Consider the following 13686-nt stretch of genomic DNA (forward strand, 5'->3'; position numbering starts at 1 on the left):
CTTGTCCATACTGTTCTAGCTTCTGCTATTTAGAGGAGTTGAATTAGCTGGACCATTATAGTAGATTATTTCTCATGATACTGATATCCCTTGATGTAATATTCTCATAACTTCACACTAATGAGACAGAACTGATCAGTTCAGTGAATGCAAAATGTCCCCTTGAATGGCATGGAAGTAAGACTGTGGATCAGGACACATTCTGCTAATAAATGAGATGATTCTGAGATAATTCTAATAATATACAGTTTTCCACATATCTTGACTTCAGGCTTTTGCTCAGGCATTCTGCCTAGAGCCACTTCATGCACTACTGTGATTCTGTGAATATTTGTTATTGCATATACAAAAAGCAAGGAGCAACAGTGAATTGTTTCTGTTAAATTATTTTTATACGGTCACATGTCCTATATAAACTGTTTTCCATATAACTAAAAGTTTGGAGTAAAAAAAAAGAAAAAAGAACAGTATAAAAACTACCTTGACAGAAGAGTGCCAAGAATAAGAGGCAATATATTAGACTAGACTGGACCACTATACTATATTACTAATTAAAATGGACTGTGGGTAAAATGTGCTTGCAGTTAATCTGAACCCATTTGTAAGATTGCTGAACAATAGTGATAAAATTGAAATAAATATCAAGCAGCGTGGATTTAAAAAATGCGTGAGAAAATAAAAAGTGATCTTTAAGGTGAATAATATACTTCAGAAAAAGGTAATCTGATTTAATTTTCAGTTTTTACTGACAATGGCAAAACCTATGGAAAAGAGATCAGTACACAGTATCCATTTCTGTTGTTCCCTTGTAGTTTCTAGACAGTTGGAATATAACTCAAAACCCAGTCAGTCTTCAAAATACAATGAACCTTCCAGAATAAATCAGTGAAATATCTTCTGCCCAAAAGAAGAGCTATTATGAAACATAACTACATTTTATGCTTTAAAGTCACATTTTGAATGAGCAGAAAAAGACCTAGAGTTGTTCAGTACTTGCCATTTTTGTTAAATTAACCATGATTTTAAATCTAGAATTATAATACATAGATACCAAAAATCATCCCATTAACATTCCAGTTCCTTATTCCATATCTCTCTATAATCTTGAATATTTAATTTGGTATATTCCAACAACCATTTGTTAATAATTATGATAAGCTTATTATATTGTAAATAACATGTTAAATCTCCTAATGCTAGATGGGATTTTGAGGCTCATGGGGTGGCCAGCCCATATGTAGACATCAGAAAGTGTTCTAAATGAAGATATTGGCACCCTACACATTTTAGCAAACAGTCATTGCATTCCTCTTCTCCAGTAACAAAAATTCACCATTTGAATATATTAATTAAATATATTTAATTCCACAAAAATTTCCACAAAAAGCCTTATTCTTTTCAAGTGTGGATTCCCACAATGTAAATTTATTTTAGTACTGTATAGTCATTAAGATAAAACCAGTGTTGGTGTGCTATTTGTGCTATTCCATACCTTGTCTCTTTAGAAGCTAATATAGTATATCCTAAGAGTAGTAGTTAAATCTGTTACCAACCATTTCTGCTTCCCTGGGGCAACTGCAAAGTATTCTGTAGCATCAGATTACTCTTAAGGCTCTTTTTATTAGCATTCTCTGGTGAAACATAAAACTGGAAAAGCATATTAATGAATCTTAAAATAAAAGCTATATTTATTTAATAATTTCTAAGTAGAAAAAAATAAAGTTTCATAGCAGAATGTTGAGAACTACTGAATAATTGGGATAAGCTTAATAAGTGAAGAACTGGAAAATATCCACTTACTGTTTTTGCTGCAGTGAAATTTCATTCCCTTGGTCCTTTGGTGCAACAGCAGTTTCAGGTACATCTCCACATGTTAATTCCTCCACAGGCAGTTCATGACTGTTTCCTCAATAATCAATCTAGTGACTGATTCCTCTGAAGAAACAAGGAAACCCCCCACACACACACCTTTAAATTGTAGAACAGCAGGCATCAAACTCATTGCTTCTCCCAATATTAATATACCTGACCTTGGCCTCACAATTCTATTCTAGCACATTCTGTTAAAATTCACTTAGAAAAATTTCCTTTGCATGCTGGCTCTTCCTGGCTTTCACAAACAGTATCTTTAGCTATCTGATTTTCTAAATGAGAAGTAGATACTTCAGCTTTTATCAGGTGAGGAAGGCATAGTTGCTTTAGAGTTACTTTTCAGATAAAGACACTTGCAAATATACAAAGAATAGCTTGCCCATTGGAAAGTTGTAGAAGGGCAAGTAGATATTTCCAACTAGAAATAGGGAACACATTGCTCTCATTTAATGTGTTATTTGTCTATCTAAGGGTTAGACAAGGTGCAGAAATTCAGAAATAATATAATTATCTTTTCGGAATTCAAGTATGTCAGGTATGGAATGTATAGTTTTTCAGACATTTTGAAGATCAGTTTTCCACTTATCTTTGTGCCTATCCTCTTGCACTTGATTAATTAAAGTATGAGTAATATATGGCAATTACTATAATTTTTAACTAGAGTGTTAATATTTTTAGATTCCATTGCTCTTCCTTTAAAAATAATCATTATTTTTAGCATTTATGGATATAAAGAGAGAATCTGCCAATACTGTACAGTATATCTCACACATATATAATCACGTTATTTCAACTCATTGAACAGAATACAGAGGAGCTTCTTATGTGAATGAAAACATTTATCTTTTTGCAAAAAGCAAAGCTTTTGATTCCCCCTCTAGCCGTAACACTCCTGATATTCTATGGGTTCTCAGTCCTTAAGAGTGACTTTTAGAAGATACTGAGATACAATAGGAAGACGGTGGGAAACTCTTCCTCCTTTGTTTGAAATTCAGCTCCCTATATGTTACGTGTAGCAGTTTTCTTGCTTGTTATTCAAATAATGCAGAACAGGTGCTGTGGATTTGCACACACACTAAATGAAAGCAGATATAAATGATAAATCATAACTGAAAAAATAGGCTGAGTCAACCAAATCTTTAATTTTTTCTTTTTGCAGAGGAATGTACAACAGATAAGTGATCAGTACTGGCAGAGTGTCATAACAGAAAAAAAATCTGTTGGTGATTTTATATCTATGAAATATAGTATATTTCATACTATAATTAGTCAGTTCAACAACTGATTATATTGCTGCTTATTTTGTTCATTTGAAGTGATAGAGGATTCTGACTTTTTTAAAAAGCAACCATATCTTTTGTATGCTTTGTTTTGAAAGACAAAGAGGATGCTTGTGGAAAAAATGGGCCGTGAAGCAGTAGAACTTGGTCATGGTGAGGTGAACATTACAGGGGTGGAAGAAAATACATTGATAGCCAGTCTCTGTGACCTTTTAGAAAGAATATGGAGCCATGGACTTCAGGTGAAGCAGGTAAGAAATGTATTCTTATGCATATGTAATGTTGATTACTCTTTTTTTAATAGGATTTGGGATATTAATGTAAATGAGAATTAACCATGAATGTAGGGTTGGATCCAGGAGAGGCTCCCATGAACAAAACGGATACAGCCAATACCTGCAGATTTTCCATTACTCTTCCAGCTTCCGATATCATGGACTCTCTGTTTCAATGAGTTCCCCAAACATTCAGTGCAGCTTTATAGAGCATTCACAATGCTTCAGAGGAAAGGCGGAATTGATAAAAACAAGTTTGTTAGAGTCAAATGAGAGAGCCATTTCCTTGAACAAAACTCTGCTTGTAGTATGTTTGGATCCAACCCAATCATTCCTAATTGGTTTTCTGGCATCTTTACTATGAGCTTTAACTAGAAGATGATATAATGAACTTGTTTCATGAATACTTACATCTTTTAGAGAAAGAAACTGATAGATTTTCCCTGATTATGCATGAATACAAAGGGAGAGCAATAAATTTGAAATGTTTTACTGTAGAACAAATTCTTAAATTTTTTCCTGGTCATTTAAGTAGCTTGAATCCACTTCTAAATTGTAATAGTTTCTGTATGTGAAGGATATGCTGTCTGACTTTCCCCTTCCCTTTATATGCTGCGTAGGATAGAAGCTGTACTACTTTCATCCTAGAAGATAGAGCATCAGTATACTCTGCTACAACTCAGATTTGGGCCTTTCAGACCACCAAGCGGCCAACCATACATAAGGTTAATTCTTTGGACTGATTGAAGATGTTGGCAAACAGTGCTGAACGGTCTGTTGTGGTAGAGTATTCAGGAATCTGATGGAAGAGGTGCAACAGATCCAATCATTCCTCTTTGCAAAACCAGTTTTGGTTTATAGCATATTAACCTGGTTCTAAAAATATTTTTTTCAGTAAGTTATGCCTTTTATAAGAATGTATGAGGATAGCTTCCCTTAACACCCTCATACCCCATACACCTTTTGCCCATTCCCTTGCTACTGGATCCCTTTTGTTACCTAATTACCCATTTTCTTTTCCATTTGTAATTTTTATTTTAATTTATTAATCCAGTATAATTTTGAGATGTTTGATAATTTGTCAGTTCTGGGATTTTCTTTGTGGTCATTTCTTGGGTATACACATCATTCTTTTCCCTTGGCTTTGAGCACTGTGAGCTTAGTCATAATTCCATATAATGTGATTTTCATTTGTTTTCAGCTCACTCAGGTTTTTGTGCTCTTTTCATGACCCCGTTCCAGCACTGGAGTCAGCATACCTGTTGTTCATTGTATAGGTGTTACATGGAGATGCATTGTTTACAGGGATATCTGTACTTGCCCCTACAGTACAAACTGTATTTTGTATTACATGTAATAGTATAGTAGTAATTGTAATTATAGAACAATTAATATTTAATATTTAAATCAGAATTAAAAACTTGTCCAACCCTGGACTTCTAGACAATATTGTGAAATCTGGGTTGCAGTGTGCCTCAAATAGAAGTATACTAACATTTCATATCTCATTAAATTAAAATATGCATTAGTCTTTTGTTCACACATGCAGACTGGATTAGCAGTGATTAAACTGAAGAATCTCCAGCAGTAATGATGAGTTTGGTCTGAATTTGGAAATATTGTTATCAATTACAGAATAAGAATGGCTTGGAAGTTTGATTAAGATCCTTGCTAGTTCTGAAGCTGATAGCCATTGTTTTTAAGTTTGTGTGAAATATGAGATTGTGGTTAAATAGTTTCTGATGTATCCATATGTGGAATGAAGCAGCTCCAAGCCTTAATCAAAGGCTTTTGCATAATATGACTTCTAACATCTAAACTTTACATCTAAACCTGCTTGTACAAGGCAACAGAGAAGGAAGTATCCCAAACTCCATTGGTAGCAAATTCTAAACCCTGAGAACAGTCATTGAGAGAAGGCCCTTTCTCCTGTTTCTATCAAATTTAACTCCTATAGGAAGAGCTTCTTCCAGTTTGCTTATGTGAAGAATGTTAGAAGTTCTTCACAAGTAGAAAGTTCTAGATTTAATCTGTGACCTCTCTGGGTATGGCTGGGAAAGATTACAGTCTGAAATCCTGAAGAGCTGTTTCAATCAGCATAAGCTGAAGTAAGTTAAATATGTCCGTGATTCTGCCAGCTTCTCATAGTCCTATTTTAAAGATAAATATATATAACTAAACTTATGATACAGATGGTGTTGCCAAAATATCCAATATATTCTTAAGATCACTGTACTATCTTACTGTCATGGAACATGCCATTAAGCAACAATGCACACATTTAATAAAAATGAACACATGTACTGATGCTGTGCCACAAATTAAAATAATACAGTATAATACCAGATACATATACAGCTCCAAGAAAAAAAATTCTGTTGATACCCATATTCACTTTACCTTCTCCTCTTTCTCAGCTGACACTGAGAAACTGAACATAAATCAATAAGAGTCATCTAAACAGATTTTTGGGGGACCTTCTCTCCCTGAATTGTTTCAGCCTCAGTTGGTCTCCAAAAGTTGTACAACTGTAAGAATTAGTACCTGAGGATTTTTTTTTTTAGTTTGTTCTTCGTGGTTCCTGTGTATGGCTAATGATGCACAGAATCCCTTGTTGGAATTTTCTAGAACAGAGGCATATTTTTCAGCAGGAGATGCTCTATCAAGGACCCATGCTTCTAGGTGCAGTTAACCCCTTACTTCCAATTCCCTTTCAATTGTTGCAAAAGTGTTAAGATTTTTATCTTATATTGTGAATTTCTTCTCATTGGTTACTTCAGATTCTTCCATCTCCTTTTTCTTCCCTGGGAAAAAGGGAAGAAAACCCTCTTGGAGTAAGAACTGGGGGCTATCCCTTCCTGACTGAGCTTCCAGCCTAAGCCCATTCAGATGTTATTCTACAAGTGCTAAGTTGTGATAGCAACTTATTGCCAACTTACCATTCAGAGTAGTTTGATTCCAAGAAAAACAAACCAGGTTCTTTGGATTTGGCATCTAAGGGGAAGTTATGGGAATGTATTCCAACTCTTTTCTGAAGAGTTGGAGTCAGTGGGCTCTTTTGCACAGCACTTTTAAACTACTTCTCCCCCATGCTGATTTAAGAGATCGTTGTCTGAATTTCAGTCCATTCTTTAGCTTTGGCCAGGTATGTCTGAACAGTTATCACAGCTCCCAATTTCCCTGCTTCTACCCATGCTAGGAGAACAAATAGCAGTCATTTTTGTTTTTGTGGGCAGGAGTTTGAGGGCATGTGTTTTCCACTAAGAAATCTTAGTCCATTGACTTAGTCATCTCCACTGACTCCCTCTCGTACTTAACATCTTCCCATCTGGCCTGTCCACTGATGGACCAGAAAGGTCAAAAGCCAACAACACAGTCTTACCATTTTCCTATCACTTAGGTTAGAAGAGGAAGCTGGCAGAACCCTTGTCAATTTCACCCACTTAAAGAAAGAAAGATCACCATTTCACTAGTTCACTTGTGAACCTTTTTTTTTTAAAAAAAAAGATCCTATGTCTCACCAATGTGTGCGCATATGGGTGGGGGGGGGGGGAAGTCCAGTGGTTCATTGGTCCTCTCTGACCAACTATCAGTGTACAGTGGGTGCACATCTGAATAGGAACCAGTGAACTGGTGCTTTGTGACCTGCCTCACAAAGCACAGAGATGTTCAGGTTTTACATGATCATGTTCCTCTCCTCAGATGCAGTCATCCTAAAAAAATGCCATGGAGAGGAGTGAATGGAGGGGAGGAGCTTTGCTGGCAACTCTGTACATAACCATTACAACCATAACCAATACATATTATACCCAGATCAAATTAAAGTATACCAGAGAAACTTCAGAGATGGGCTTGTGCCCAGTTAGGGAATACCACTTTTGAAGTGTAGCAATGATTATCCAACAACATAAGAAAGCTAATCTTAGCGGTTAGTTCTGTTATAATTAAAGATTGGAAACTAAAATAACATATTTTGTTGCATTAATGTTATTTAAAAATGCGGGAAATTGCTTGGCTGAAAAATAAGTACAGTGGTACCTCTACTTACGAACGCCCCTACTTACGAAATTTTTGAGGTACGACCAGCTCTGGCCCCAAAAATTTATCTCGATGTGCAAACTCCGCCTCGAGGTACGGCCATTTTTCCACCCTGACACGTTGTGTGCGGCCATTTTTCCGTCCTGACACGTGGTCTGCGGCCATTTTTCCGCCCCTGACACGTGGTCCGCGGGCATTTTTATGCCCTGCTGCGCGGCGCACGGGCGTTTTGCCACCCTGCCACGCGGCGCGCAGGCGCTTTTCCGCCCCTGACACATGGCGCGCAGGTGTTTTGCCGCCCCGCCATGCGGCACGCGGGCGCTTTTCCGCCCCTGATGCACGGCATGCGGGTGTTTTGCTGCCGCGCGGCGCGCAGGTGTTTTGCCACCCCGCCTTGCGGTGCGCGGGCGCTTTTCCGCCCCTGACGCATGGTCCGCAGACGCCAGAACGGATTAACGGTAATTACATTGAACCTTATGGGAAAATTTGCTTCGGGGTGCGACCAAATTCGGAGGGCAGAACGGATTCACCGTATTTACATTGAACCTTATGGGAAAATTTACCTCGACTTGCGACCAACTCGACTTGCGATCAGAGTCACGGAATGGATTAAGTTCGCAAGTAGAGGTACCACTGTACAAGGAGCTTTGAAAAACCTTGCAATAAAGGATAAATATCTTCAAATTGGCCACCATTTTTAGCTTTATAAGCAGCATTTTTTTAACAGATAAATTATGCCTACACAAATGTGCAGATAGAAATACTGAATGTGGGTATTTAAAAGTTTTTCCTTTTCGCATGTGTATTTATTGAACAAAAAAGCACCAAGACTCCCCCTCTCCCTCTCCCTCTCCCTCTCCCTCTCCCTCTCCCTCTCCATATATAGCTGAAAAATAAACCAAGAATTAAAAAAAATAGAGAAAAGAAATTTAGGGACTTTCATGTGTGGGTATGTAATAAGATTTCCCAAGTTTGTTTTCTTCCTTTCTTCTATTTTTGTTTTTGTTCTTGGTGTTTTTTTCTTAACTACTTTTTTTATCTTGATATTTTGTTTAAGAAAAACTGGGAAAAGGCAACATAGCAACAGTCTTCTATATAAACAAACAAGACAGAACATAAACCTGTAACCGCTTTCATTTGGCCATTGATCTCTGGATATTTCCCTTGTGGCTGTTCATCTCACTGCTTTCAATAAGGACTGGGCAGATGATTTGGGCTGATGTATAACTGCTTTCTGTGAGTGGACACTCTAACCCTTGTTCTTAGGAACTGCTTAAGGCAGTGATGTCCAAACCTGGCCACTTTAAGATGAGTGGACCTCAACTCCTAGAATTCCCCAGCCAGCATGGCTTGCTGGGGAATTCTGGGAGTCGAAGTCCACTCATCTTAAAGTGGCCAAGTTTGGACAACACTGGCCTAAGGCATTTTTGCTTCCAAGTTCACTATAAAGTGCTTGAAGTTTGGTATAATGGCAGAAATAGGCAGAGGAATAATTCATCCATTCATAGATCAAGTCTTTTACTCACATGTTAATCACTACATTTTTTTATGTGATTGCTTTGAGTCCCATTACCTTATATTTTAGCTATCTGTAGTGACTGGGACACCCATTTCCAAGTTTCTGTTCCTGTCTTGATGGAACTTTCTGATGGAATTCTGACAGTGTTCCATAAAACATTGTGGGATTAGCTGCTATAAAATTATATAACTGTATGTCCTTTGTATTATGTTATAGGAAACCCAAGGGTCTAGGAAAGGCTCGGAGATTAGCTCAGGTCTCTGAGCAACCTGGGCATATTATACAAGGACTTTAGACCAAAATAAAATTTTGAGAGAAATAAAATGTAATTTTGGGTATGTAAAAAGATAATGTAAACTAAGGTTGTAATTATGTCTCTGTCCTAGGACAGACACAGTGTCTTTGAGCAGATTTCCAAGAAGCAGCCTTTTTGCCCCTAAGTAACATGCAGAGAATTGTTGCATTTGTGTTACAAAGAATAATAATCGACACACTGTCATGTGTAATGAGTTTATATATAATAAAATTACCCTCCCCCCAATAGTGTTTAAAAGATTGAGGGTGGGCTGAGGAGGAACTCGCTTTTTTCATAAATTGAATTAGCTTTGCTCCTTACATTAACATCCCTTTATCAAAAGAAAAGATAGTAACAAAGCCAGTAATCCATTTTAATGCAAGTATTTGTTTTAAAATGAAAGACAACTCCCTGTAAAGAAAACATTGTGTGTGTGTGTGTGTGTGTGCAGGTTTATAATATAGTTACAGTCGTGGTACTGACTTATCATTTTCATGTGTTTATTGACCTAAAGATTTAATCACTTTGTTATGGATTAGAGACAGCACCCCAAAATACCAGGACAAATATCCCTTACCTCTTAGTCAGTTGATTATGTGCCATCAAGTTGATGTTGACTCTGACCACATAGAAAGACATCCAGGATGATCTGACCTCACCTTGGCCCTTCAGGTCTCCCAGATGTGCGTCCATCATTGCTGCAACTAAGTCAATCCATCTTCCTACTGGCCATCCTCTTCTCTTTCCTTCCACCTTTCCCAGCATTATGGACTTCTCAAGGGAGCTAGGTTTTCACATCTCAGTCTATAGAATTATCCAAACAGATCTGAATATGAGCATGTGAGTTTTCATAATAGTCTGAAAATCTTTAAAGTTTCTTCCAAAAATATGTACACTTTATTCAGAAGATTTTTTCCCCCTGTAACTGAAACATTCTTTATTAGCTTGGTTCAGTACAGTGGCTACTTTTTATGTGATTCTTTTTTGTAATAAAGCACAAGATATATATCATGCTTTGTATTAGTAATTTACTTTGCATTTAACAAATAAACTTTCCTTTTAATCTTAGGGAAAATCTGCTTTGTGGTCACATTTGTTACATTACCAAGAAAACAGACAGCGAAAACCTACATCTGGAAGCTTCAGTACCTCAGGTGCAGTTATCTTCCATAAAAATTATGCTTTCATTTTGTACAAGAAAAAAAAAATCACAAAAACAAATTATAATTCTAAATTCTAATACAAAACAGGGGTACCTAGAAGATATATTTATTTATTGAAACCAATTCTGATATAAATTCTACCCCTGGGGAATACTAATTATTCTAGAACAGCAGTTCTCAAACATTTTGGTCTCAAGACTCCTTTACATTCTTAAACATGATTGAGGACCCCAAAGAGCTTTGGTTTGTGGGGGTTATCTCTCTCAATATTTACTGTATTAGAAATTAAAACTGAGAAACTTTAAAATATTTATTTATTTGACTTTGTGAACCCCTGAAAGGGTCTCAGGGACCCCCAGGTGTCCCCAGACCACACTTTGAGAACTACTGTTCTAGAATATAAAGTTTCTACTAGGTATCACCTAGAATTACTATTTTAAATTAAACTATCCTTTCTGAGAAAGGCACTGATATAGGGCTTGAAGTAACATGTTTTAATCTGTTTTTCCAAAGCACTGTACCTGTCATAGCTTCACTGTGGGACTTTAAAAGTCAAATTTATTGGGATGAGTTCAGTTAGTGGAAAAGCTGTGGAGCATAGGGTTTTAAATGTTAGTCAAGAAACTGAATTGATATAAAGGCTTGATCTAAGACAGAATTAACTGATTCCAAACTGAATTTTTAATAGCATCTTCTTGTATTAATACTAATATTTCTGCTAATTATAAATAGAACTCTTTTATATTGCAAGGAGTGCTGAATCCTCATGGGAATAAACATGAGTCATTTACTTGCATGAATGAAAGAAAAAGCTCTGCATTATGGGACCTTAATTGGGTTTACCAGACATGTCTTCTGGGTCACAGGGCAGATATCTGTCTCTGCAGTATCCCAAAAGTATAGCTTGTTTCCTTGGTCCAAAAGAATATGATGGTAGCTAGTGGAAAATATATGGTACTATATCTTGTTAGCACCTGGTAGAACCCAAGAGTTAATTTCAGTGTATGAAATATAGCTAATTTTGAGCCAAGAAAAGTATATGTCCTTCATTACTGAGCTTCACACTATTCTGGAATTGGGAACAAGAGTATCTAGTTCAAAATACACAAAAGCTGATGTGTTTGAATTGCAGTGCCTTAGGTTAATCAGATTTGATTAGATCATTGTACACGTTTGAAATTATGCCATGGCATGCATTGGAACTGTTCTTCAAAACCTGCAAACAATTTCAGCTTCTGCCTCATCACTAGCATTGCATCCTCTGCCCCCCCCATCTCCCCCAGTCTATTGATCTATGCAGTTCCAACTGCGTTTTGGAAACCTAATTTAATATTCTAAAAACAAAGTTCATACTCATTTTCAAAGAATAGTTTTGAAGTTTTTTAGATGAAAGATTTCAGCTCTACTGACTCCCACTCTCAATAATTTTTATGGTGTTTTCTTGTGTCTACCAGCTGTCACTTACCCCTGTAAAAGAAACTCAGGGTGGAGTAGGTTTTGAGAGAATATGTCAAATAAGGAAACACAAATCTCTGTTGATCAAGCTATAGGTCTTTTAGATATAAGACCTTATCACCAACTGATGAAGCAATGAAGACCACAGATAAGCTCATATAGAGCCTGTATAGTAGAATGGCTTCAGATATTGCTTAAAATCAAAGCATTTGCATTTTTTAAACATTTAGTCAAATGTTTGTCATCTTTACTTTAGGAATTCTTCTAGATGCTGAAAGAAGGAAGTCAGATGCCAACCCAGGAATGTCTCCTTTAAGAGTATCCCTCATCCAGGACATGAGGTTGGAATTTTGAAATCCTAAAGATTTGATAAAAGTTTCAGTCATATTTTTAGGACAACCAAGTTTAAAATATTGTTTGTAATTGTTTTCATTTCACTCTAATTATTTTGATTAATATTTTGTGTTTAGGCAAGCACCAGAATCTTAAACCAGTTTATTCGAAAGTATGTATTAGATATCTACAGTGAGATATAATGCCTAATAGTCAGGTAAAGATTGAAACTTAAACATTAGCTAACTGATAATTTTGAAAAATGCTTTCGCAACAATTTTGTTAAAGTTTCTGATCTTATTTGAGATCACTACTTTAGAATCTATTAGTTGTTAGCTTCCTTTTCCCCCCCCCCCCATCTGTTCAGTCATGTCTGGTTCTCTGAGATTGCCTGGACAAGTCCCTGTGGTTTTCTTGACAAGGTTTTTCAGAAGTGGTTTGCCATTGCCTCCTTCCTAGGGCTGAGAGAAAGTGACTGGCCCAAGGTCACCCAGCTGGCTGTGGGCCTCAGGCAGGGATAGAACTCACAGTCTCCCTGTTTCTAGCCTGATGCCTTAACCACTAGACCAAACTGGCTCTCTTAGCTTCCTGTAGGAGACAATAACTACTTTAAACAAAATTTATTTATTTATTTATTAAATTTGTCTCCTGCCCATCTCCCCTCAATGGGGGACTCTGGGCGGCTCACAACACGTTAAAACAATAAATAAATATACAATTAAAACCTATAACAATACACATTCACAAAAATAAAAGGGAATATTTGTTGAATCATTACTGAAAAATGCAAACTTTCAAAAGGCACTATCAAAATATAGTACGTTCTTTATGTAATATACTATAAGGAATATTTAAAATTTCAGTATAGTTTAAGAGGATATATTATTAAAGATTTTAAGCCTTTGTTAATTTATCAGGCTAAGACTTATGCATAGAACAGTCTGCTTTCATCTGCTGGCTCCCATTGACAATACATGAAGATAATAATCTGTCCATAGCCAAGCTTTGTGTGACAAGTGAATGTGGACTTCGATATTGTCTACCTGTAAGAGACCCAAGAATAAAATAATTACTAGACCAGATGCATACCATGGCTTTATTTGCTGGCTTTGGTTGGGCAGGTAAATTCAAAGACTTATTAACACATAATGCAAAGCTGTACTTACCAGCCAGACAGCTTGTTAGCAGCATCTGTTCTCAGGCCATGATGGAGTAGAGGAATATATGAGGGCATGTTTTTCACTAGGTCAGCCTTATATCCTAGCTCTAAACCTTAATCTAAAGAAGAAGATCTTTCTTCTAAATTCCAAGCATTTTAGCCAAGTTAATGTGAACTTCCAGGTAGAAGTTACGTAATTCCTAAATTACATAATATTTATAACTTTTCTAAAACATGACTTTATTTTCAATATTAAAAACTTGTCTTATCACATAGTGTTCACAATTCTAACTCACA

General features: G+C 36.5%; 1 protein-coding gene across 5 annotated transcripts in view; it reads left to right on the plus strand.

Annotated features, from left to right (window-relative positions):
- The window catches only part of DENND5A (DENN domain containing 5A), a 79963-nt gene that overhangs the window by 47215 nt on the left and 19062 nt on the right, over positions 1-13686 (plus strand). For 3 of the 5 annotated variants that reach the window (XM_025169654.2, XM_088145957.1, XM_007421129.3), the window contains 3 exons: positions 3251-3403; positions 10349-10433; positions 12154-12238. In XM_025169654.2, the coding sequence (XP_025025422.2) occupies positions 3251-3403; positions 10349-10433; positions 12154-12238 (323 nt within the window). Of the gene's footprint in view, positions 1-3250; positions 3404-4047; positions 4153-10348; positions 10434-12153; positions 12239-13686 lie in introns of all 5 variants that reach the window. The other 2 variants (XM_088145956.1, XM_025169643.2) reach the window with 1 other exon arrangement.

Source organism: Python bivittatus, unplaced genomic scaffold (genome assembly GCF_059951505.1).
Source record: "Python bivittatus isolate LINGU-HERP-01145 unplaced genomic scaffold, Pbiv_v1 ctg000480_np1212, whole genome shotgun sequence".
NCBI lineage: Eukaryota > Metazoa > Chordata > Lepidosauria > Squamata > Pythonidae > Python > Python bivittatus.